General features: G+C 41.4%; 1 protein-coding gene across 1 annotated transcript; it reads left to right on the top strand.

Annotated features, from left to right (window-relative positions):
• Positions 1–27,462, top strand: TGS1 (trimethylguanosine synthase 1; the record flags this gene model as incomplete). The annotated part of the gene is made up of 13 exons (XM_082306215.1): positions 1–131; positions 1,166–1,230; positions 3,092–3,264; positions 4,756–5,608; positions 7,076–7,193; positions 8,146–8,232; positions 9,320–9,491; positions 10,959–11,310; positions 12,228–12,401; positions 13,330–13,473; positions 14,809–15,061; positions 16,142–16,205; positions 27,346–27,462. Exons 1-13 carry the CDS (start codon positions 34–36, stop codon positions 27,460–27,462), a joined length of 2,670 nt encoding a protein of 889 aa, XP_082162341.1. The 5' UTR covers positions 1–33.

Raw genomic sequence — 27,462 nt, 5'->3', positions numbered from 1 at the left:
GGTCGGTGCGGCGGCGTGGGTCCCCCCGCAGGGATGGTGCAGGACCCGCGGGGGCGGCTGGTGGCGGAGCTGCTGCTGCGGGCGGGGGCGGCCGGCGGCATCCTCTGCCTCTGCTCCCGCGCCTTCGTCGAGTGAGTGGCGGCCTCGCCGCCGGCGCCGGGCGGGCCCCCCGCGGCCGCGTCCCCCGTGGCCGGGGGAGCCTTCCGCTGGGGGGGTGCGGGGAAGCGCCGTGCTGCCGCGGCCGTCAGCAGCGGGAGGGGCACAGAAGGGTCCCTATAGGCTGTGTTTACCAAACGATGCCAGCTAGAGGGGGCGGAAAGGCGCGGGGGGGAGCCCACCCAAACGCCGGTTCCCGCGGGGGGCCCTGGCCGGAGCGGGCACGGCCCGGCGGGCAGCAGCGGTCCCGCCGGTGGGAGCCCGCTGCCTCCCCGGGAGCGCGGGCAGCGCTGCCTGGTCCCCGGCTGGGGCAGCGGTTGTGCGGGGCTCGGCTCCTTCTCCCCTTCCCCAAACGGGCGCGGAGGGGCCTGGAGCCTCCCCGAGGCGGGGAGGAGGAGCGGGTGGCTCGGCGAGGCGGGGGGAGGAGAGGTGCTGCCGGCGGGCTGTCTGTCTGTCTGTCCGGGAGTGGTTTGGGAGGAGAGGTCGTGGCCATGAGCGGAGCTTTTGATGGTAAGCGCGCTCGGTGTTGAGCTGAGGCACTGGCAGGGATGAGCTGCCTTCAGCCTTGGGTGGTGGCTGAAATATTTGCAGTTTTGGGCTGAAGACACTAAATTCCATCTGCTTGAGCAGAAGGTTTTGCGGGCCAAAAGTTTAATTCCAGGGTATTCTGTGTAGCAGCAACGTTTTCTGAACATCTCTCATGTAAGCTTTTCATGTCAGGCTTTAAAGCACTGCCTTTTTGATATTTTTCTTTGCTTCGTGTGTTTAGAATCACAGAGCAGCCCAGGTGGGAAGGGACCTCAAAAGGTCATCTGGGCCAGCATTTTGTGGGAAAGGGAGCCCAAATGAGGTTATATAGCACCCTGTCCCATCGCATCTTGAAACCTCCAGTGATGGGGACTCTACCACGTCCCTGGGGAGATTGTTCCACTAAATGATTTTTTTTACTGAAAAAAAAAATTGTTTTAATGATGACCTTCTGTGTCAATGTCTCTCTTCATTTTTACAGGGATCGAAAATTGTATAAACTGGGATTAAAAGGATTTTATGTCAAAGATGACAATGACAGTACAGGTAAGGTAATAAAATGTATTGTGCAATATGATGTGCAGTTATACTTAAAGTGAGTTATGTGTGGTTATTTAAGGTACAGTAGGACTGTATAACTGCTAACCTATAGTTTTGGTCTTGTTTCTGGCTTGGTTTTCAGTACTTTTGTTATGGGGATGGACGTGAATAATAACTTAGTACTTGCATTACTTTCAAGTTACTATAATCTTGATGTGGAAGTTTGTGTCAAACCAGGTGCGATGCTTATTCCTGTTCACACAGATTTACCAGCTCGCATAATCTCCACCTGGCACACAGAGCAGATTAGCTCACGAGTGCCTGACCTGCTCTCAAATCATAATTTCAACTTCCTTAGCTCAAAATTAATTATATAATGGAGGGCCTGCAAATCCTAAATGTTTGCCTGGGAGTAATACTTTCCTGCTGGCTCTACCCCAGCCTAGGACGTTAGTTGTTGCTGATTAATCTGCTGGGCCAGAAGTAGAGAAGTAGTAATAGCCCTGATGGGGGAAATTATGATTTGTATGTACATGAGGAATCATTTGAGGAGGACCAGAGGAGTAAGTCTCTCCCTACTTCCTTGTATTTTAGGAATAATCACGGTGCATGCTCTGGCAAGTTCAACACTAGTACCTTGCTTCATCCTCCCAAATTCCTGACACGTGCCTATCTGAACATAATTCCTTCGGTATCTGATTTTTCCATTGCTGTCTTGCTAGCTCCAGCATCGTATAATAGCTTGATTTGAAAGGAAGGAGTCTGAACAGAAAGGAATGTCCATAGAAGCTGAGAATGAATAGCACAGGATAGATAGAGGTAGTGTGAATGGAGTGAAGAAGGAGAACGTAAACCATGTTTTTTGTGCATATATGACTGAATTGTGGTGAGAGTAATCAGTTAAAAACAGAAGAGTCTTGCTCTGTGTGATAATTTGGTGGTAAATATATCCTGACAAAAAAAAAATCTTAAATTTTTCAGTTTTATCAACTGTGTCAAGAGCTTTTGTGTTTCATCAATATACAGTTCCTACTTTCTCAGTGGTATTTGTCATTTTATACACATATGATGTATATTTATTTATTGCTTAAAAATTTGATAGATGTGCAAGCAGTGGTTGATCAGTTATTTCTGAGATAATTACGTCTGTAGTTCACACATTACATTTTTGTAAAATCATACTATCTTTGTTAGTGTATTTTTGAAAGATTTGTAACAAAAGCAGCAGTTTCTTGTATTTCAAGCTTGCTCCGATACATGCCAAAAGAACTCCTGTAAGGAATTTTCTTTTCCTAATACTAATTTTTCTGTTGTTTGCTGGGCGTTATTGTAGTTTGCTCTGCAAGTTATTGAGGTGAATATTTCTGGTGGGTTGATCCCAAGCACCCACACCCTCTACCCCAGTTTTTATTGCTGAGCGTGGCATTATAGGGTATTGACTATCCCTTCAGCCAGTTTAAGTCAGCAGTCCCAGCTGTACCCTCTCACGATCTCTTGCCCATCCCAGCCTACTTGCTGGGGAGGGCAGAGTGGGGAAAAGAGAAAGTTAGGATGCTGTGCAAGCACTGGGCAGCAATAGCCAAAACATAGGTGTGTTACCCACCCTGTTTCAGCCACAGATCCAAAACACAGCACCCTGTGGGCTGATATGAGGAAAGTTAACTTCATCCCAGCCAGACCCAGTGCAATGTTTTGGCTGTCAAAGTTAAGTTTTGGTTTCTACTGATGCAGAAAATAAGGTGCTTATGATGAAAATTTTAAATGGGAAAGGAAGCTTAAGAGGCAGTTCTGCTAATTTTTGTAGGCCATGTTGTTGTATTGAGGTATCAGAACCAGATTATTTGCCCTTAATATAATTTGTTAATAGGGGAGGAACAAGTGTCCGAGGAGGAGAACCGTTGTCCTGATGTGAGATTAAAGGTGGATACTAATCATGCTCTCGACCTGGAAGAAGTTGAACTAGACTCGGAGGCCGAGCTTATGAAGAGTATGGGATTGCCTCTTCAGTTTGGTGGGCAGTCAGCCCACAGGGACTTTGTGGTAAATCTTTATTTGCTTTATTTGTTCTGTTTACTTTGTGTTTCCAGACATAGGGGCACATCTGCTCCTCAGTGATTTTTGAGACTGCAGTTCATGGAAATGTATCTGAGCTGGCTTTGAGCTGCCTGCCTCACATACTTGTAACAACATACAGCACTGTGGTCTGTCCAGTTTGTAAAATCCAACCTTCCAGTCTGACTAAACAGGGTCAGGCTGTGCTTTGTGCTTCCCTATCTATATTCCTCTTGCTACTAGAGAGAGCTCATTTAAAACAGCCATGGTAACGATGCTCTTCATCAGGACAACTAGTACGCTCCAATCTGAGCATCTGTGTTCACACTGTCTGCTTTAACCATTTAGCTTTAGATACTAATAAAAAACGCTAGTTTCTCAGACACCTCTTGCAGCTGATAAAGCCAGGCTGTTTGAAAGGACAGGAGTGAGGCTTGTGTGCTCTGCTTCCCATAGGGAGCATTTGGACTTTAGAGGAAGACTAAAGTTGTTCACAGATGAGAAAAAGACAGTGGGATATCCACATTGTCCGCTTTATGGACCTTCCTGGCAGTGAGAGAGTACTTTTGTGCAGAGCACTCCATGGTTCTGACCTGATTAATTTGTAAATAAATAGGAGAAACTTGTATGCTATTTTAATGGATGGCATGTAAATAGACCTTACAGGCAGCCAACTTCAAGCCCAAAGTATACATGCAAATTTTGTTGCTATGTAGTAGTACTGCAAATAAGTTGAATGAGAAAATAATGCATGTTTTTACTAGATCACTGCTAAGCATTGTGCTTTGCACTGTGTGTATTAACATGATATTATGAGGGACGTGGATGAAAGATTAATGCTGGTTCTCTGAACCTAACTTCTTTATAGTCCACCTTATGCATTTGTCAGTGCAACAAAACTAGGGATTGCAGCTGATGGGACATTTGGAGTCCTGTATGTTTGCAGTCTTTTGCCCATGTGGGTTGTAGTCCCTCATCACCGCTGCCTTTTTACCTGCCAAACTTAATTTGGCAGTTTATGGAAAAAAAACTTGGCAGATTTGTCTGATAGAAAAACTTGCTTTTCTTGGATGTTTTTATCTTGTTTATATCTGTAAGCACAGGAAGCCCCACTGAAACAAGTGGAGTTGTATTTGATGAAACCAACAAGTTAACTTAGTGTTTCCTTTCAGTAACAGGTTCATGTCTTCTGTTCCACTAGACACTTCTGTCTGTAATGCTGGCTTTTTGTGTGTGTGTCTTTCTATAGACTTTCTCACAGCTCTTACTCACAACTTCCTCAGAAATGTAAGCCAGGGTTAGGCAGCGGGGCCCTATCAGACCCGTAAACCCTACAGCCTTTTGTGGGGATAAAGCTAACATCAGGGTTGCAGTGAGAGGGAGGGTTACAATGGAAAGACAAATGTGCTTGGAGAGAGGACAGGAAAAGACTGCACATACGTTGTGGACTTCTAAGTATGTTTTTCCATTATATTTTAGGCAACAGAAAATTATAGGAAGAGGAGTAACATGAAGATTATGAAAAAGAAAAAGAAGAAGAAAAAAGATCTACAGCAAAAACATGAGGATAAAATGGGCCAGGAATGCCAAGATCGAGCTTGTGGTGGTCATATCCAGTCCGTTTCTGGTGAGCTGGCCCTAGCTACAGAGGAATGTGAGAAGAGCAGCAAAGCTCAGGTTGCAAGTGAAGGGAACTGTGAAAGTTCAGGAAGTCTGGCAAATGAGGCTTTACCCAGTGAACTTAAAGAAAAATGGGAGAAGTACTGGAGCGAGTACGGAGAGGGCCTTCTTTGGCAAAGTTGGCTGGAGAAGCATCAAGAGGCCTCATTGTCTGAGGCCGCCACAGCCTCTGAGCCTTGGAATAGTCCGGACACCAGGGAAGAGTGGGAGCAGCATTATAGCGAACTGTACTGGTATTACTGGGAACAGTTTCAGTACTGGACAAGTCAAGGATGGACTACTGAGAGCTCACACGGTGACAACGTGGAAGCTAATGGGGTTACCCAGGAGACGGGTGTTTCGGGAAAAATGGACTTGGTTAGCCCAGGGGCTGACCAGAGTGAAGTGCTGAGCTTGGAGCTGTCTCCCTCTAACACCAAAAGTGAGGAAACACTCCCTTCAGGTGCTGAGCCCCACAGTGAAATAATCTCTGGGATTTGTAATTTAAATCTGAATTTGGAGGAAGTGGAGCAGAGCAGTGCAGCTCTAACAGTAGCCCACCAAGGTCTTCAAGAGCATAGTTCATCTGACAGTGAAAGCCAGAAGGAGCCCTGTGATGGAGGAACCAGGAAAAGGAGTGCATCTTGTGAAAATAAAAGTATTAACCAGTCAGGTAATACAAAATCAGCCAAAATTGATTCTACCAGAATTTCTCTAGGTGGTTATATATAAGAAACAAGGGCATGTCTGTATTATGCCATTTTAAAAACATCAATCAAGTATTTTGTGGAATGATTGCATACTTGGTTCCTTCTCTCTGCTTTTCTGGGTGATCTCTCTCCTCTGTAACCTGTATATTGAATGTGTTCTTCAGCCCAAAGTGATTTTAACAGAACGTGTGCTTCATAAATCTTCAAATGTACTGCAGAAAGTGGTGAGAGAGCACTGTTAGTGTGCATTTATTTATTTATCTTAGTATTGGTATTGCAGCTGTGCCATTCAGCTGATGTATCTTTTCTCACTGGTAGTCGAAAATGAATGAAAACTCAGGTTGATGTTCTCATGAACCTGACAAATTTTAAGAACAGCTTTTTGAGAAAAAAAATGGTTCTGCAGTGGTGGGGTTGGGGTTATTTTTGCCTTCCGTTTAAAAATGCCATACTTGGGAAATAAACTCGTTTTGTTGTACTGTGTTACTGTGGACCAGATGTCTTCCAGAAGTCCTTTCCAGCATTAAGTTATCAATTAGGCAGTGAGCCAGAGTCTTCATTACAACCCCAAATTCATACGGTCACAGCTAGTGCTAACAAGTGAAAGTGCCAGGTAATGTAGTAGTATGGTGAAAGCCGGTGGCTGTTCCTTACACTACTGGAAGAGCTTCTGTGAGGGAGGTACAAGAGTGGGCGGGAGACATTTTTGCCAGCCAGTTCAGCGTGCAGAGGAAGGAGAGACCCATCTTGTTTGCCTGCCAGTTCTTCCTGCCACCGTTCCCGGTAAGCAGCAGTGGAAGGTCTTTCCTGACTGTTGTATGGCTTCTCCTGCTGAAGAGGAGGGAGGAAGCACACGAGCTACGTGTCAGCAACTCGGGACTTCAGTTTGGTGGGAAACCTCTGAGTCCACTGCTAGTGACTTTCTAAGGAAGAAAGAAGTAGTTGTGGTCCCATCTTGATCCTACAGTAGCGTTGGAATGGGAGAGGTGAAAGGAAAATCTCCTTTCCAACAAAAAATGAGAGGAGCATTGGAATCTTCTCTTACTAAATGTATGTGAATATCTTACTAAATGTATGTGAATATCTTTGTATAGCTAATGAAATGGAAACAAAATTTACGCACAAGGAAGAAACTGTTTTGAACTTGTACCTTGTAGGCGTTTTATTTTTCTTGGAGAGCTGAGGTAATTTGAAGTTGGTCCTGCTTAAGATTATTAACTCTACAGTGTAACTAATACTGGAAGCTTGTATGGGTATGTTGTCCCTCAAACAAGGACAGATAAGGGTATGTGTGTTTGGCACCTGTGCCTTATTTGTCAGATTCAGGTAGGTACAACAACCTAACTGTAGCTGCAGATGTGCTTTGGGGACAGGAAGATAAGGAATTAATTTATGCAGAAGGAAAATATGATCTCATCTATCTTTTTTAGGTTCACAGGGGTCATGTAGCTTGAATTCAGATGCCAAAGAACAGTTGCTGCCTCGTGACCAGGATGAAGATGAGGATGAAGAGCCTCCTGAATACAGACATGCCAAAGTCAAGAGAAGGCAAGTCATGAAATTTAGATGAGCGTTTTTCTCAAGAAGCCCAGGTCCAGAAGCCTCCTGATTTATAGTAACTATTTGTTTGATTGAGATTGTGAGTTAAAACTTCAATACAAAACCACATAGTCTTCCATGACTTTACCTGGCAACAAGCGGTGGATGTTTCTTCTCCTCCGTTGCTTTATGAAAACAATGTATGGCCTCGATGACTGGGCAAGGTGATGGTACTATTCTTGTGCCACTGAAGTATACAAGGTTGTTAAATTGGATAGGACAGCTTACTTACCTAGGTCTAATTAGCGAAGGCAATACAAGAATGATAGTAAATAATTTGTATCGTTTAACTGAATTGTATGCTGCCAGTAAAGCGTTTAGTGCTATGGCAATCATAAAATAGCTCATCTCTGCTTTGTCACAGGCTTTCTTCTCTAAAAATTTATAGCCTCAAAGATGATGAGATGGCTCTTCCTCTCTAATAAATTTACAAACTCAAAGGTGAAGGGATAGATGGAATTATTATCTGCTAATCATGTAGCTTTGGTTTTGTTGTAATATTTTGCCATTGCCATAGCATTAATAATAATGTAGATAATAATAATGTAGATAACATAATAGATGATGAAGGTAATTTGGAAATAGGGTGAACAAACACTATCTTCATCAGTTTCATGCAGGGCTTGATATTGAATATTTTAAGAGGTCATTCAGAGTAGTTGGAATATTATAATCCAAATAGAAGGACATACATCCCTATAATTGGGTAAAAAAAAAAAGTGTGTGCTCATGTATATGAATAGGCTGGTGTTGTCTGCCTTGCTTGGTTTCAGCAGTGTGTGGAAGAACTTACTGAGGCCCCCATTTAAATGTTTTCAATATGTGAGTTTCTTAGTGGTATATCTGTAAAATAAGAGTGTTTTTTACGGTAAGTAACTTTGTCATCTTTGTTTTTTCCTAGCCATGAACTGGATGTGGATGAGAACCCAGTGGAAGATCCTGAGGAAACCTGCTCTGTTTTGGGTTTCAAGTGTGGCACAGGACAAAAGTAATTGCTTATGAGGAACTCGGGGTTTCTTCATAGCAAGTCAGCTCTCTTATTATTCAAATAGACCATTCATCTCCATTCCCATTTTGTTAAACTTTTGAAGATGATTCCAAAAGTTAGTCTCTGCTCTTAACAAAACTGTCATCCTTTGGCTAGAGAGAGAGAGATGCAAAGTTACAGAGGCTACTTAAAGAACAAGAAAAGCGCTTTGAACCAGAAGTGTAACTCGTAAGGTACTTACAGTTATATGAACATTAAATGGCTGGTCAGCTACTTAAATTAGAGCTTAAAGGCTCTGACAGCAAATGGTCCTCTCAGTTGGGAGTCCTGTGAGCTTAGATCATAATTTATAGCTGTTTCATATTGGAATGAGGTTGCTTTATACTGGTAATATGTTGCAATACTAATAAAGTGTTGCTAGGGTGTTAACCAGTGAAATTTCATTTTTGGTGGTATGACCTAAAGATGTGGTGGTCAGCGCTGTAGAAGTAACATCGTAGGGCACAGATGGACTGTAACTTAGGTCTAGCACTTCTGCGAGATGCAAGTTGTTTAGTACATGTATAAGTATATTTCAAAGAGGAGTGTGTTTTATAGTTGACAGTCTCTGTTCTACTTTATAAAAATTGAAGTGAATTGCCCATATTTCCTTTTTTTTTTTTTTTTTTTTTTCCTAATTGCATTTGTCAGGAGACAAAAGTAGTTGTTTTGGAGGTTCCTTACAGCCACCAAAAAGATGTTTTATTCTACTAATCAAGATATTTTTTCATTTCCTATTCTTCAGGCTGATCTGGGAAATTGTTTCCGCCTGAAGTTATACATGTATTAGAAAAAAAAATTTAAAAATCTAAAGCAAATTTGGGTAAACATTTTCAAATGAAAATATTTAAAAGTTTCCATGAAGGTATATTGTTTTGCAGCTACATCCAGGGGCATATAATTTAAGACTAGAGCAGATGTCTCATGAAGAAATAATTTAGTCTAAATCATTTTCTGTAGACATCAACATTCATGTTAAAGCTTCCAGATTGGAAATTAACCAACTAAGTTTTTTTGGTTTTGTTTTGTTGGTTTTTTTTAATTTCAGGTATGGTGGAATTCCAGATTTCACCCACCGAAGTGTGCAGTACTTGGAGAAAAAAGCAAAACTCAAGTCCAAATTCTTGGATATGCGTAAACCAAGGAAGAGCAAAAACACACACATCTTCTTTACAGAGGAATCTGAAATGTCTTGCAAAAAAAATAAAACTTTGAAGAAGGTAGGTTTAATTTTTAGTGCTGCTGTAATTCATAGATTTATTTTGTCCCTTAGCTGTTGTTGAATTATGAAAATGAAAAAAAACCATTAATTTCCCAGAGTAGGTGGCATTTTTTTAAGTGTCAGTCCACTGCTCTTTCCCCCCCCTTTTCCCCCGCTTAGGTGAAGTGTAGTTAGGTTAGGGTGGATATGGAGAGGCATTGATGGACTCTTGGCAATCTATCAAAAGTAATCTGAGCTTAATGACGAAGTTATGTGAAAGTCATTCCTAACATCTGGGTGCATCATTCCTTTAGAGTTGTGTGTAGGTTTCTATAGTTACTAAAAGTATCTCTGATTTTAAAATGCCTGTGAGGGCATTTGTTAGTGCTGGCATTTCAGCAGTGAGACAAAAATGTTTGTATAGGTTAGTGTATTTCGTGTAACTCCATGTTCTTAGTAATTTATATCAACATTTTTGCTTATGCCTCTACCTGCATTTATTGTCACGTATAACTTTATGCTTAATATTTTTTTTTTTAACTCAAATTAGTAGTGAGTAGAAAGACTTGTTCACTGTAGATTTTTTATTAGTTGAGTCTCTTTAAAATCTGTTACCTCAGATTTTCAATGTTACTTTGCCGCCTTCTGGGATGCTTGGCATTCCCTAACACCCAACTGCAAGACACTGTTTTCTGGTGGTGACAGCACATATTGTATTGAACTTCAGTCCTGTTGCTGTAATTTCTGATCAAAAGCTTGACCGTTGCTGTCTTGTACCTGAGGCCAGTATAGTTTAAAGGCAACTTTAATTATGTTAAGGGCAAAAAAAAAAAGTTTTAAATTTCCTCAGACTTTCTGGTAAGGAGCTGCCCCAGGCCTAGTGCCACTCAGAGCAACTGTAAGGTAAAAGCGAGCATCTGCGTATGCCTTTGAAGAGTCTGGACTAGCACCTGCACATGGGCTAGGATGTAATGTTGAGCCCTCCGCTGCGCAGCACAACCCTTTAGCACAGGCACTGTTTGGTACATCTTGGAGGGGAGGCAACTGAAGCATGAAGGTAATTTTACCTGTTTACGCTAACCTGAAAGGCAGAGTACAGCTTCTTGGAAATGCAGATCAGAGAAAACATAGTTAATTAAAAAGTGGTAGTCCTGGTCACCTGGGCTGTGGCAAGTCTGACTATTTATATTTAAGATATTACTTGAGAATGAGTTACTGTATTTATCAGTCAATTTTGTGGAGTTTCTTCTTTGCAAGTAGCTGGTATCTAGTTCCCAAAGACAACTTGTTTCCAAATGCTGTAAAGAGGGAGCACAGTTAAGGACTTCCTGAATGTTTTGCCCTTGGATATTTTACTTTTTTCAAAATACATGTGGTAGAGAGTGCATGCATGGCAGGTGCTTTTGAACTGTACGGCTTTTAAACTGTGCTCTTGGTAGCTGGTTAACGGCACCATCTAATTGTCTGTGATATTTGACAATTACAGGTGGAGGAGTTCCTAAAGCGGGTTAATAAACCTGGGGAGGAAGCCACATCCCAGGCAGCCTCTCCTCAGGGTAAAGCGGAGGCGTTGTCCGCCAGCAGCGACTCGGAGGATCAGGAAAGCGTTACCGTGACACACACTGCGACCCTGAACACTGAAAACCAAAAGCCGCCATCTTCCAGCGTGACCCTCGCAGAACCTGGAGCGCGTAACCTTGAGGAGGGCGCAGAGCGGGCGGCAGCGGGCGGCTCCGATGGCCAGGGTGCGGGGAGGCAGGAGCGGGGCTGCGGGCGGCAGCTAGTCTCTCTGGATATTCCCGATTACCTCCGGGCAGAGACAGAGGATGTCAGCCAAGGTACATCAGTTTCCTAGAAACTGGAAATGAATTGGCAGTGGACTTAATACTGCCTTCCCAAATTACAGTGTTGTGTGGTATTTATTTATTCTGTTTGTTCAAAGACAACCGTTAGGTCCAAGGGGTAATGAGGATGATTGAGAGCTGTGCTAGTGGAAGTAGCTTATTCCTGGAGCACCAGAATTCCAGGTCTTGTCTTTAATACTGGCAGTATTTTTTTTATAGATAAGCAGTCATTGTTGATCCTAGACGTGATCTAACAGGTCTCCAATTCACACCCTTTTTCCCCTGTAAGGATGAGGGTGATTAACTTCAGGTAGATGCACAGACCGTCAGGTTTTGGGTTCTCAGATGCATGGTGCTGAGCTTTGGGGAGGATGTGTTGTTAAAATTCTTTTCGGGGGGGTGGGCGGAAATCTGTATTATGAACTTTTTCTATTTAACACTGTAAACAAAGGAAAGCAGGATTATTCAGGTTTCTACATATAGTTTAATCCTTCATACAGTAATTCAGTTATGTTAGATTTCTACTGTAAAGCTCTTGTCTAGATTGGTTCTTATTCTTTATTTATATAAGGGCATTAAGTTGGTCTCTGATCCACTTGTTTGCTCACTAGTAGAGTTTTTGCCATCAGTTGAAGATGATGACTAGCCTGTCAAGGCTCTTAAATAATGAGTGAAGTGTTATGATTTTTAGGACTGTGACTGATACCTGTCAGGTAACACTATTCCCTGGAAATACGGGATGCTCTTTTTTAACTTAAACCACTAATCTGCATAATCTGGCAAACAGTAATAAAGGACATTTAGCAGTGTTGTTAAACATGAGCATCTTGTATCTTAACTCTCACCTGCCTACCGATTTACATTCCTAGCTTACAAGAACAGTGATTGTTAACTTTTTCAGTGTCTTCCAGCTGTAGATGAAAAAATTACCGCAAAGAAGAAGGAGAAAAAAGGGAGAAGAAGGAAAAAAATTGCACTGGGAGCTATACCTGCTGAGATTGCTGCTGATCCAGAGCTGGCCAAGTACTGGGCGCAACGCTACCGGCTGTTTTCTCGGTTTGACGAGGGAATTAAGCTAGACAGAGGTGTGTTTAGTACGAAGTGCGCTGACTTGGTGGTATAAGATGTATCCAAACTTGTGGCCCTTCTCGCAGTTTATTACTGATTTTCTTGTAAGAGGAGCATTACTGAGTGTGCATTTGCACCTCTGGATAGATTGCATCTCCCAGCAGGCAGGCGAACCGAAGTCTTGGACTTCAGTAAGATGCCCTAGCATGGGACATGCAGTTTGCATTAGTCCTGATGTTTGCTGAAGATCATACTGTACCCAAGTCATGCTTCGTCAGGACTTTTTCAGAAGATTGATGACCTTTTTCTATTTCTATATTTTATAAAATAATTTTGTGAAAATTCCAAATATGCTGATGGATCTAGTTTTGTTGTGTTTTGTTCTGACTTTCAGCAGTCACTTTCAAAGTTACTTTTTTCCCTGTTTACATGGAAACCACTTCCAAATCGTAAATTTATAGGTAAAGGAGGAATTAGGATTACTGCTTTTTTTGTATCTTGGGTTTGTTGGTTTTGTAAGCCTTTAACTTCTAATGCTTTCCCACATAAACACGTAGACTATTTGGCAAGCCAGACATCGCTGAAAGAAAATAACATGTCGGATAAGAGAGAACATATTTCTGGTTTTATTTGTTACAAAGCATAATCGTGATGTATAAAGTTTTTTGTAGCTGTCTCGGTGGACTTGTCCTTGATAAGCCAGAATCCTCAGCACCAAGATCAACAAAGCATTTACCGAGATTGAGGCATATCTGTTTGCTTAGCAAATCGCTGGACTGGCCAGAGTTTATCATCTTTAAAGCCTGTATTTCCTGGTCGAATGTGCTAAGCTGAAATTGTTGGGATTAACGCTAAACCTTCAGTTTTGTGGGGGGGTTGTTTGTTTTTAATTTAGGTGACCTTGAAATAAGAGGCAAAAATACACTTCTTCCCTTTCTTTTACAGAGGGTTGGTTTTCAGTTACTCCTGAGAAAATAGCTGAGCATATTGCCATCCGCGTTAGTCAGTCATTCAACTGCGATATCATAGTGGATGCGTTCTGTGGGGTTGGAGGAAACGCTATTCAGTTTGCATTGACCTCAAAAAGAGGTAAGCAGGTGTTGTATATAACGCATTATTTTTTTCTTCAATCTTTCTCCTTAAAAATCTGGGCATGCACTTCGTTCACTGATTTTTATAATTCTTTTTCAGTGCTTCTGAAGCAACAGAAGCTTTTTTGCTTCATCAGATTCACAGCACGAGCTTGCCATTTTTAAAAGGGACCTACAAAACTGCTTTTCTATTTTAAGTCAGAGCTGGATTTGTGTTGTACTAGTCAAAGTTATTTATATGTGGCATAGTAACTAGTCTGTCGGATGCTCTGAAGATTGCTGGTAAAGGTCGAGTTCTGTTTGCAGTGCCAACCTGCAGAGAAGCCACAAAGCTGCTGCTTCTCCCAATTGTTACGCCAAGTCCATGTACTCAAAAGCAGGTTACGTGTGAATAGTACTTAAAACACTTGAATGGGATCACCTGCAGGTACAGCAGAACCAAACACAGAAAAGTGATGATAACTTAATATTAGTCTAAGTTCCTATTGCCAGCTAATGAAATTGCAGTGAAACATTGAGAATGCTTTCTGTAAAAACATTGACTGCTTGATATTCCTCTGCTCATCAAACACTCTGGTAAAATACCAGCTCATCTAACCCTTCTGAGTAATTTCCGAGCAAGACAAATGGTAGTTTCTCCTGCATTAAATTTGGTAGGCTATGATCCATTCTATAAATATTTTCTAAATTTCACTCAGCTTTTTGTATTTCCTGGCTAAATTGTTATTTCTATGATTATGTACTGCCCTTGTATCACCTCTCTTGTGCTGTGTTGGGTGTTTTTTTTAAAACTCAATTTTCAGTACAATGCGATCAGCCACAGATAAATGTTTAACAAAGGAGAAGAGTAAGTTTCTAATTGACGCCATTTAAGCTGTGAGGCTCCTGCCAAGATTGAAGCGAGGAGGACTTCCTCTCTTAGGCAGACAGCCTTACCTGTCCACTACTTGAGCTGAGATGGAGGATTGTCATGGTAGAAGATGTATGACTGCCAAAAGCTGAAGCTTCCCAGCTTTACAACAGCAGCTGAGCCTTCCCAGTCTTGGCTGCGTGGCTTCCCTTGCTGGTTTGTAAATGCAGCGGTTCTGCTCTTGGTGGAACCTCTGCTCCTGCCACACAAGGGCATGTCCTTCCCCTCCGAGGAACTGTAGCTTCATGTCTACCATGACCTACAAAACTGAAGTAGTCGCTCACCGCACAATAATAGGTTATAGATATGACTTGTATCTGGTGGCTGCAGAAGAACACCTTCCTCCTGAAACGTCCTTTTTGTGGTCGAGTGGCATTCACAGCTCACATTAACTTGAGCGTTTGTGCTCTCTCTCATTTGCAGTGATCGCTATTGATATTGATCCTGAGAAGCTCAGTCTTGCGCGCAACAACGCTGAGGTGTACGGTGTGGCGGATCAGATAGAATTCGTCTGTGGAGACTTCATGGTGCTGGCTGCTGACCTGCAAGCAGATGTTGTGTTCCTCAGCCCACCCTGGGGGGGCCCTGACTATGCCACTGCCGAAATCTTCGATATCCAAACCATGATTTGCCCAGATGGATATCCTTTCAAAGTTACGCATTCTTGTGATTTTCAGTCATTTACAAGTGGTTTTCTCTCTTTCTTCTCCTCCCTCTCTTGACTTGGGCTTTGCATGTCCAGTTGGCTGACTGGGGATGATATGACCAGCAGCTGAAGTCCCAGATGTGCCACATTTGTTTAGTCCGCCTTCCCCAACCTCAGCTATATGACATTGACCACCTAAAATTAAATATTTTAATTATTTAAAAAAAAAAAAGTCATAAAGAGTTATTCTTAAATGTAAAAACTCTTCTAGAGAATTGTAGTAGCTTCTTAACTTAAAGCATTAATTCAGCAGTTTTACTTCCTTTATATTATTTTATTAAAATACCCTCAAGTAATCAAATACCCATGTGGTGTGTATGTATAGGTAATAATTAGTTACGTGAGCTATGACTTTGTCATTCATTCCACTTTTTAATTGGTTTATAAAAGGTATATCTTATTTTAAATATCTTACTCAAACTATTCTCAATCATAGCACCTGCCTATGACTTGGGAAATCACAGAAGAGCGCAAGCAAAATATTAACCCTTTTAATTAATGTATAAAATTCCATACTAACTTATTAACAGTGGTATTGAGCACTCATTCATCCAGGGAGGTAGTAGCATAGTAGTTTCATCAAATATGAAGTATGGTGGGTTTCTTTCCCCCCAAAATAATCTCAGTTGTTTCCTTTTTGGCTAAAACATAGCGATATTTGTATGAGTAAGGAAATCTTTGTATGTATGTGTAAGAGAGGCTCCACGAAATGGATTAGAAAACAAATATCAAACCAATGTAATAGCTATAAACTACATTCAAATTTCTCAAATGCTTCTCTGTAGTTCAGTTACATCTTAAAGAGTGAGGTTTTGTTTTGGTTGTTTTTTCTACTTTCTAGGGCAATAATGGTGAAATAGAGTTTCTGCATTTAGACAATACTAATTTCTGCATTTCAGAAGAGTATCTAACTCACACGCCCAGAAGACTACCTATAATTTAATTGCATAATAACAGAATTTGGGACATACTTTCAAAATGAATGAATATAAAGCAACTTCCCCATTCTTGTTTTTTTCCTTTACTGGCTTCTACATTTGAAATTTTCAGGCTCTCCAAAAAAATCACCAACAATATTGTGTATTTTCTACCTCGGAATGCTGACATTGACCAGGTGTGTTACTGGATAAGGGCTTGGTAATTGCAAAAACCTCATCTGGCTTAAAACATAGGTATTATAAGCACAAACTTAAGACTTTTTAGTCTGTTCAGCTGAATGTGAGGGGGTTTTTTGTTTTAAGTTTGGACCTTATGTTAAGTGATTTCTGTGTTTGCAGTACTTTTGATATATTTAGAAATGGGAGTAGTAGATTATTTCCATGATTTTGATACTGTTGCTTCATAAAGCAAGAGATTGGAGGTTCTTTAGAAGATCCAAAGCCAGTAGATTTCTTGAGTGCCAAACAGATACATCATTATAAAAGAAAAAAAAAAGTTTTTAACCAGCTCTTACTATCCGATAAGTTGCTGAGTCCTAAACTTTTATGGCTTTCAGTTTATGAAGGAGTTGCAGGAAATCACTATACAGCCTGCAATCACTACTATCACTGATTAGCTGATCAAAGACAAATGTCATGCCACCAGAGGCGGTACTGATGCTGTCCACCCAAGTGCGCGGTTCCATATGGGCTGCTTGCATTGCAGTGATGAGACAGTTGGATGCATCACTGACTTGATAAACACACAATTTGTTTCACTGGTGTGGGTTTTTTTGTATTAGAGATTTATGTGAGATTTTTTTTTTAAGTAGTTAGATGACTGTAACAATTCCCCTGAGTGTCTGGTTTAGTTTCCTCTGTGTATTTTCTATGTTAATTATGTCTTGTAGCTTTTTGCAGAGAAGGGAGCAGTGAGATGTTCTCCTCACCTGCAACATGCCGCAGAACTTCCCAGGATTATTTCCTGCTTTTCCAGAAGCTGTATCTGACTTAGAGCAGGCAGGGTCTCAAGCCACATGATGGCTTGCAGCTGGCTTGTTGGTGGCAAACAGCTGGCTTGAGAAACAGGCTGAAATTCACATGGCCTGAGTATTAGCACACTATGAGCCCACGCCATGCACAGCACCATTTGTACGGCAGGTGATGATTCAGTTGCGTTTTGCATTTCAGGCTGGTGAAATGTCAAAGTGGGTTACGAATCTTTGAACAGAGACCTTAATTTTAGGCAGAGTTTCTCTAGTTTCAACTTCTAACCACTGCATTTTATCAAATGTTTCATTCCCACGATGAAGAATGACCTTACCAGGTTTCTGCTCTGCCCATGAGAACTTTTTACTGGATTTATAAATGGGCAAAAGTATCTACATTTCACTTACGTTCCCACAAAAGCATCTGAGAGTACTATGCACGGGCTTGCACCTATTCCTAGAGAAGAGCTTGGCACCTCTAGATGGTTGGGTTAGGTGTCTTGCCATTTCTATGTCTTGGTCTGGTTGGCTCTGAATGTTGCTGATGTGTTCTAAGTGTTCCTTGATGTACATCCATGGGTTTGCCTTTACACAAATTGTTAAATTTGTTGTTAAAAGCACGTGGCTGGAGGCCTGGGCTCAGTTCAGTCGTCCAAGCTATGGGCTACTCTCAGGAAGAGAGATCAGCTCCTCATGCCTTTCTCTAGAGATTGTGCCAGTATAAGGAAAAAAAAACCACTAAAGGTTGATGATCTGAGAGCAGGGAAAGAGAACATGAATCTAGCACACTGTTTAGGGAAATGTAGTCTTAATCCTGTGTGGACAGAGGTGTGTCAAACATGACCGTCCCAAACGTGACCTTAGTGGATACTCTGGTCCATAGGAGACTGGTTATGGGTTTGGCTGCTATCATCTCTGGCTGTATTTAAGAGTGAAGTTTCTGAATTTACTGCCGCTACACTTCCAGGACTGTGAATCTCCAGAAGAAAAGATTTATCATTGAAGTTCCTTAGTGGTTAGTGTAGACACTTGTCTTCTCAGTTTGCTCATGGTTTTTTGCCCACGGTTCTCATCCATCTTACTTTTCTCACGGACCAGATAAGGTGGCTTCTGCTGCAACAACTTCCTTGGCAAGGGCCTGTGGACACCACTGCTAGGGTGTAGTGATGTAGCTTGGCTTGTGAATGGAGTCCATAAACTCTAGGGGCCTATAAAAGCTTGATCAAGTAAATCTTAAACATTTTTTTTCAGGAGATTAATACCTGAAAACTGAATAACTCAGATAAGGCAATATTTGCTGAACAGATTATCTGATGCCTTAGGTTTGATTGGAAACTTAAAAACCTAAGTTTGATTTGTGATGACACTGCTCAGGCATGTAAGATTTGACTCTTCTGTGTCCTCAAAAATTAACTCTGTATGCTCATACACACATGTAAGGCTTTCAGAGATCACTTAGCTCCTAGAAGAGGTGGTCTAACACGCTTAACATGTAAGTTGTTAAAACTGAAGTACTCTGCCTCTTGTCTCTTGTTGACTGGCTTGAATCTACAACTGAGGTGTGCTTGTGTGTTTTGTCAATTAAAATTGATTTAGAAGCTGACTTAATTGCCATTGCAAACCTCCATGAAGATGTTTACACTGACTGTAAGCTAGCATATCGGTGCAAGTTCACTTGTCTGACAGTGGACCTCAAGCAAAAATGGAAATAAATGCCCAGCAGTTAGAAGCAACCTTACAGTAAAAATGCTGTTTAACCTTTAGCTAAGGTGGTGCAAATTTAGTGGAAAATACGTGCTGGTTTTTACAGTTAGATAGCTAACATAGAACAGGGATCCTGCTGCTGGTGTGAAAGCAGGTGGTGGCTGACCTTGACCGAGCTGTGTCAGAGCGCTCTGAGTTCATTGCTTTATTGGTAGACAAGACATCCAACCTTGTTGCACATGATTTTATTGCGAAAACAGTGCTTAGCATGTCTGCAGGCATGGCCTTTTCTGTGTAGAGTTAGTCTTGTAGAGAGAGATGAGGTTCTTGAATACCCTTACAAAATGCACAGAGTTTAGGTGGAAAAGGAGAAACGAACTTCTGTACTTCTGCCTCAAGAGGGAGCAGCGAACCAGTGGAATATGGTTGGTGCGTTTACAAGAAATGTGAAACATTTCCCTTAATTGCATCAAATCTCCTTGTTTACAAGCATGTACTTGTTAGAAAATTTGTAATGTATACGGGTCCATTTTTAGGTCGAATCAATCTTTCAAAATATTCTTTCTAGTTAAGGAATAATCAGGACATATATATGTGTATGCACATACATAAAAAAATATATTGTTTTATTAATAGTGCCTGTTATGTAGCTCATGTGTGACACCCTTGTTGATACCCATCTCTTTGCAGCATCTTTACATCTGAGTCTTTAAGTTTTTTTTCACAGCCCTTAAAAAAAACCAAACCAAACCAAACCAAACCAAAAAACCAAACAGAAGAAAAAAGAGGAGTAGTTGTGGAAACTGCCAGTCAGAAGTATATTAATACTGCTTCAGTTCTGGGGGGCTAAACTTGTATTGGCTGCCAGTGGTGTTTTTGAAAAGCAAAACGAAAAGGTTAACCTACTTAGAATTCCCACAAAGTAGGAAAGAATTAGAAATCACTGTTTCAGATAGGCTTGCATATTTAAATCAAAATTACACCCCAGCAAAATGGAGTGAAAACACTTGATAAATACTTGGGTAGTTGAAAACTGTTCTTACCTTCTACAAGAAGAATTAATGGTACTAATTTAAGCTGATATTATTTAAAAAAAAAAAAAAGTGAATATGCATGCCTTGGCAAAATTTGGACAAAAATAAATTTCTTCCCCTTGCTCTAGTGGCAGCAGTGAACGTGCGGTCAGGGAATGCTCAGCCTTCCCCAGCATCCTTCACCTTCTTGGCTGGTTCATTTCCACCAGATCAAGGGGAAGAAAGGTGATACCTGCAGGAGATCCTACATTTAGGTCTTAATACTCCAGCAATATGTAACAGACCTCCACGAGTGACTTGAGAAGCAGTCTTGTTGAGACAGAACAATTCAGTGTTGTTTATGAAGTGTTTAGCAAGCTGTGCTCCGCATCACTGCGCAGAGCGGGGAGTGTGTACTCACCTCAGGGACCAGGACTCATCCCAAGTAGCCCGATCTCTTTCACAGACTGTTTTCTCTACCAGATAATACTTCTGTATCTTAATATTTGCAGCAAAGGAGGAGGAACCTGGGATTTGTTGCTGTAGGACCTTCTTCCTAATGGTGGGATAGCTTCTTTTCACCTTGTTGCAGAAGGCACACTCAGCTACATAAGATACCAAAACATTCCCTCACATACTAATGTAGCGATCCTCCTGACTCTTCTTGTAAGCCGTGTGAGTGCTGCCATTGAGGTATTGTTCTCTTGCTGGTGGTCAGAACGGAATCCGGCTGCATGATGGCTCCCCCCAGTAAACCGATGAGCCTAAAATGTTGGTCACCTGGTATGTTGTGAGACAGATGGCCACATCAGCATCTTTACCAGCCTAGCCAAGTTTGAGAGACAGAGTACTGGGGAATCAGGAGTTTATTACTTATCCTGATCGTGGATGGTTAACTGCTCAGATACTGTATTGTGCCTTGGTGATTATCCTAAACTTCTTTGCTGTTCTTTGAAGACAGTCATATTGTACAAATTTACAGATGGTGGTTTAATTCAGAAACAGATTTTTCTCTTTTAGTAAAAAGACAATGTTATACATTTATCTATTTACGATGGGATTATCTTTGAACTTTCTGATTTTTAGCTGCTGGAGATGTTGCATGTTTAACATCTAGAGCATACAGTAGTGCAACTTTTAATTTTGGTCCCATGTTGGTATATCAAAACAGCAGGATAATTGAGGCCAATTTTCAGATAACATTTCAATGTTTATGACTCTTACAGCAGAGCAAGTGAATCTATTGGAATAATGTTGGTCTACTCGTAAGACAGAACATGAGTGACTTTGCTAATTGCAGATGATTCTGACAGTGAAGTGCCTGATTATTATTCAATTTGGGAGCTATTTTTCCGGGTTAGAAAAGTTTTGGTCTCTCCAAGATCCAGCCTGTGACAAAGGAAAAAACAATGCAATTGGAGAAAGATTTGCCAGTGTCCAGAAGCCTTTGTCTCTGTGTAGGTGAGTTGAAGCTTAAATACAGATCCCTAGAAGGGATATGGCAGTGTGGCTCTGTTCAGATGGTTACAGCCACTGTCTTGTGAAGTCAAATCATGGACCATATTAACTTGCTCTACAGGTTTTGCACTAGCAGGCTTCTTGGTGGTATGGGGTATGAGAAAAGATCTAATTTAAAAAAAAAAAAAAAAGTGTCAAGCACTCTTCAAAAGTGGTATGACTGAAAAAGCAGCCCCTCTTCAAAATTTGAGTCTACTTCACAATCCAATCCAGTTTCATAAACAGGAACTGTTTTATTTATTTAAAATAATGCTATTAAACTTCTGCAAAATGTCCTCTTTTTTAGCCAGCTATTTTTGGCCCTTGTAATAGTGTAGGGTAACAGAGGGAGAGGAGCAATGCTGCTTTTTGGGTAATATATGTCAAATAATAATATTTTTCTTTCTTTTAACCATTTTTGAGTAGTATTTCTTCATCAAAACATATACGAAGTTTTACACTTCATAAAGTATTGGAGTAAATTCCTAACATAAACTTGATGGTTAAGAGAACTGTTAATTGTTGATTGCTGTCCATGTCAACCATAATTCCGTACATTTGACAGACCAAACAAGATACTTGTGTTTAAAATTATGAGCAGAAAGGCATGACAGGCAAACATTGTCAGGTTGATGGTTTGGTGGTTTGTTTTTTGTTTGGTTGGTTGGTTGGTTTTTTTTCTTTTAGATGGCTGCAGATAACTTACTGCTCAGTATCTGCAGGAGGAGTTTTTCCGTGTCCTTAAAACTTTAGAGAGCACCTCAAGGGTGCCTTAAGCCTGTGCAAAGGAAAATCTGGTTTTGTCTTTTAAATTTCAGTCAAGACTGGGGTTTTTTTTGAACATTAGTCAAGACTGTAGCACTGCAGCCTACATTATCCGTGACCACATCACCCTGATGGATGAAAGAGTTTTCAAAAATGTCTGTGTTCTTTGAACCTTGCTGGGAGGGGAAGCCGATCCAGCTTTTGAGGAGCACGGGTCCGTTAGAGGAGCACAGGACGGTGGGCGTACTACTTGGGGATGCAACAGCAGCGGCCCTGGGAGGATGCGCTGCGTGAGAGCAGTTGCGTGGTGGACGTGGTGCAACATTTCACAGATGTGTGGGAGATCCAGTGGGAAGTGATACATGCTGTGCACTAGCAAGATGTTCACAGGCATATGCTCTACTATCTATATTATTTATGGTATTCTCCCACGGGATTCTGGCTATATGTGGAACTGTATAAACTGGCATCATAATGCAAACTGGCAGCCTCTCTCCACTTAAACTAGCTAGTGATTTATTTGTAACCTGACAGTTGTAGTTCTGTCCATCATGAGCTGACCTACCGGCAGTCTGCTTGGTCTTGTATGGGTTTGTAACAAAACCCCACTAGAAAGATCTTATGGGCTGCATTTATTCACTCAAGAGACTGTGTTTTTAAGAACTGACGCAGGGTGGGAGGCAGGGAGAGGTTTACGTTAGTCTGTATGCACTGCTGATAATTTATTTTTTTTTTAACCAGTCACTTTTCAGACCTCTTCCTGTTTCTGTATTGAAAACTTTGTGTGTGTCTTTACTATTTAAAGATTTGGTGACTGGTGCAAAACTTTATAAATTGGATAGATTCCTGGGTTTAGAGTTGTTTGGGTTTTGGAGGCGGGTGTTTGGGTTTTTTGTTGTTTGTGATAGCTATGCCTAACTTATTGAAATGTCACTGTTGTTGGAGCTTTTGCTGTCCTAAATGTTGGTGTCTCAGACCTGGCTTGTATTCCAAATACTGCCAGAAGATACGAATTACCTTTTTATTCCTTGTCTAGTGTGTAGAGTGGTTCCCTGAGCCCAGAATTAAGCAAAGTGCTCTTGACCTTGGTAGTCATAGAAAGAATACACATCATGCAAGTACTTTTTTTTTTTTTCTTGCCTTTGTTCCCACCTCATCTTCGTCGTCCATTTTGAGAGAATCTAAAGTTAGACACCAAAGCCTTGTTCTGTCTGCCGGTCTAGTGCCTGGATGGGAGATGTTTGCTGTCTTTCTAGTTTTGAAAGTCCAGTTTTTACAAATGACTGGTCAATGCAGGGAGTGTAAAGATGGGTAAAACTCATTTATTTATTTATTTTAATTCTGTCTGGTGTCACTCAGAGAACAGAAAATCATACCAGAGAGAGCAGTTTAATAAAAGAATATTTGATAACCTCTGCCATTAAGAAATTTGATGAGAGGCTGACTAGTAAAACTACCACTGGCCCTGTTCATTTAGCTATGATTTTAGACTGGAGACCTGGCCAAATGGGACCTGCCAAGCAATGTCATGCTTATTTAGGAGTAAATATAACAATGAGCAAAGCAGGGAGTGAGAGGCCAGGGGATTAACTCAAATTAATTTGATTGCATTTTGAAGATGCTTGGGTATTAGAGGAGTTGGCAGGTAAATGTCTGTGGGTTGATGTGTTTTGCAGGCTGATCATTTCGAAGTGAACATAATTGCGTACATTTCAGCTGTGACTGTCATGGTAATAACGGCAGCTTTTAAGCAGCCCACTTTAAACTCACATCTGCTCTCCGTCCTTGATAAAAGATAAAGCCAGAAGATACTCCCGGCATACGCCAAGCCAGAGTGGCACTTCTGGACTTCAGTTTTCCTAAAGCTCATAGCACTTGAATACTGAATTGTAGTTTGCCCACCTCAAGATTTAAAAAAAAAAAAAAAATAAATCTCTGGCCTGTCAAAGGGTGGCAGCACCACCGTGGCAGTGGCATAATTCGCCTGCAGACCTGCACATTTTGAAAAATGCTGCCTGAGAGCATTTTGGTTCGTTACCTTTAGCGTAAAGAATACCATTGCCCTTTTTTTCCGAGTTGGGTCGGGATTTTTTTTCCTCTAGCCTTTAGGTTGGTTGTGGGGGGAGGGTGTTCCTCTTTTTACTAGTGTTCTGTAAAATGAAATGAATTACAGTGTCCTTGTGTGACTGCCTATCAAGTCAAAAAGCTTGTATTTCTCATACCCCAGAAAAGTTTCTTGGAGGGGAGAAAAAATGATGATAAACCTTTTATCCACAGTTACCTTAGTTAGTGGCTGGAACAGATAGGAAGTTAGTTTACTAAAGGAATTTCAGTATGATAAAAAAAGAACCTATAAGGCCGGCAGGAAAACCTTTGAGTTCAGAAATACACCTGAACATTAAAAAGCAAGTTTGCACCTTAAGTAACTTGTGCTCCTGAAGTAATCTTCCATGTTCGTTTCCCTTTTCATATTTCTTTTCTGATGTCTCCTGTTTTAAACTTGAGACCAAACCTGCTGGCTACTTTTTTAATGCTCTGTGGCCGTGTCTGTAGCTGTGGACTATTTCCATCAGCAGTCGCTGAACTGAAGGATGAAGCGTCCAGGTGAGAGGGATGCAGGGAGGCACCAACTGAAGCGGCATCCTTTGCCTCTGCCCGGGGAGGCGTGTGGCACGTGCAGAATTACCCAGCGCAAGCAAAGGAGGCAATATCTGCCCCCTCGAGTACGTGGGGTTGGGCTGAAGAATTAACCAGGACGCGGGGAGCTGCCAGCAGGGAATCGTCGTATTTGCACAGGAAAATGCAAAATAAACAAATTTTGGACTAGTCCAATTTTTACAAGAAATTGAGAAGCTTTTCCGTACTCACCGTTGTAGTTCAGTGCAAAAACACAAGATGCGTGTCGGTATTTCTAAAAATAGATGAGCACCTTTGTTTTTCTCAAAGCATCGTTCCTCAATCTGCTGTTATTTTTAGAGGGCGTGCCTCCACCAGGCCGGCACCTTTCTGAAGCTTGGTGAGTGGCAGCTTTCGCTCGTTAAGCTGTCAGGGTTGACTGAGCCCTTCTGAGGAAAACTTGGCAGCTCCTACGTAATTAAATGTGCAATCTCCAGCAATTTACAAATAAGCATCGTCACAGAGGAGTTGTGTTTCTCTTCTCTGAATATTGGGGTGGGGAGGGGGGTTGAGGAGCATGCGGTGCCAGATCCATCCCTGTGGAGCTTACACCTGTGTGCTTATTCAGGTTTTCGTCACTTTTGGGTCTGTCAAATACTTTTAGTAGTCATTTGAAATGAGTCTTAGTTGCCCTGGATTTAACACTTAGAGACTAGACGCAGTGTATGTAACTTCTCGGTGGGTGCCACCCCTCAGTAGAGGAGCAGCATTTGCCTGTGTTACCGATGAAGCGTTTTGCTTTACTTGGTCTTCTAAGAGAAATATTTAGTAAACACTTGTGTTTAATATCAATGCATTAGTCATACTTAGATACGCTAGTGACACAAATTGTGCCCTGAAAGCAGGAGTATGTAACCCCGAGACAGTAATTTCAATATTCTTATATTAAGTTGACTAATCCAGTTAGTATCGTAGAACAACATTAGCTGTAAAGTGCAAAGCCTCTAATGCTTTTTGGAAGGAACATTCCAGCTTATGTTGGTAATAAATTAGAAGTACAAACTTAACATCTTCCTAGGAAAAAAAAATGTGGATCGCCCCACAATTTTAACTGCTTTTAGGATTTCAAGTAAGAAAAGATAAGTCGTAAAATTAACATTCCTGATCACTCGCCAATTTCAGATTCTTGTGCTATTTATAAGTCAGCCAGCTTCTGCTTTTTTACTTAAGTGGCAGGTTCCTCTTTGACAAGAACGTGGAGATTTTTTTCCTATTACCATTAAATTGAAGAATCTGCTCACACTTTTGTTTTTGTCTGCAGAAACAAAAAAAAAAAAAGAAAGGGGGGGGACAAAAGAGAAAAGTAAATGCTTGGTTTAGGTAAGGTGGTAATTTTCTGGGCAAGTCAATAAAGGTTCAAAGTATAATTTAGATTAATCTGTTATTTCCTCCTGAGAATAGGCTGGTTTTTTACTTAGAGTAGAACAGAGGAAGTTCAGCATGTTTATATTTAAACCTGCATTACAGAGTTAAGTCTCAGAGGAGTTCAGAAGTGTCAATAATGCAACCTGAACTTTAAGTTTCAGCTGCTAACATTACAGACTTCATGGTGAAAAGATCAGTTAAAGTCTACTGCAGGGTTGTAGGCCTTGATCAGTTTAGGTCTGCCAGGGAAGTTTCCCTGCATAGGGAACTATAGAAATACTTTTCCTGCAGCAGGCAGGGAAAACAGCAGCACGGAGCAGAACGGGCTGTGGAGCAGGGACCCCCACCACAGCACAGGTCCTCGGGGTCCACGAATAAAAGCAGTCAATGCTCAGTTTTGGTGTTCTCTTCCTTCTGGCTATGCAGTGTGTCCCGGTGAGAAATCGGTAGCCTGTATGGCTGTTGTCCCTCAAAGTGGTACTAGGCATCATGAGTGGGAACAGGAGAGGAGAGTGTGTCGTGTGCTCCAGTCCAAAATGCAAAGTCCGCTGCAAAATGTTGTCTGTCTGTAATCATTAAGCATTAAAGGTGTGCACCGAGCTCAGTCAACAGAGCATGAACGGTGAAATTCTCACTCCAGTGATCGTAAACACGAGAGCTGGGACCAGCGCTGCCTGACACCGGGCTCTCCCTGCCTGCAGGTACTCAGCTGCCTGCAGCCTTACCCTCAACACTGCCTGAGACTCCAATGCACACAACAGTGGGTTTTTTTGGTTGCAATAGCAACAACAAAAAAACTGTAACTGGTTTTTGTGAGCTTCTCTGCCTGTTTGGGGTTTTGGGGTTACTTTTGTTTGGGTTGTTTCCCCACACACATACACTCTACAGTGCAACCTTTATGCTTCCTAATTCCAGGATTTGGTTTTACTCTTCCCCCAAAACTTGGGATTTTGACACCTTCAAAGCACAGTTTACAGCTTGTTTTTTGCCGCTACTGGGTGTCTCACCCTGCAAACCAGAGTCTAGCATTTCTCACCTCAGCACAGCGTGTGAAACGGTAACTATTTATCTCTAGTTCTGAAGTCCTCTTATTTTCATGGCTTGGGATGAGGGGGATTTTTCAGTCACAAGAAAGCCACAAACCACTTCTGTGAGTAAAAGGAGACACTGAAAGAGGACCAGAGGCATTAGATGTCAAGGAATATTGTCACCAGTATTAACAGAGCCAAAGATGTGCTTTATGTGGTATTTCGTGTCAATGAAAGGTTGGGGGTTTTGCCTCTTTTCCTGTGCATTGATTGATTTGCTTTTTGTTCTGTGTTTTTCAGGTGGCTTCCTTAGCAGGGCCAGGAGGGAAAGTTGAAATAGAACAAAATTTTCTCAATAACAAACTGAAGACAATAACAGCTTATTTTGGTGATCTAATAAGGCATGACATCTCCTGA

Source organism: Platalea leucorodia (genome assembly GCF_965183815.1).
Source record: "Platalea leucorodia genome assembly, chromosome: 1".
NCBI lineage: Eukaryota > Metazoa > Chordata > Aves > Pelecaniformes > Threskiornithidae > Platalea > Platalea leucorodia.
Note: the sequence above shows the minus strand (reverse complement) of the source record. Positions and strands in the feature narration are given on the sequence as shown.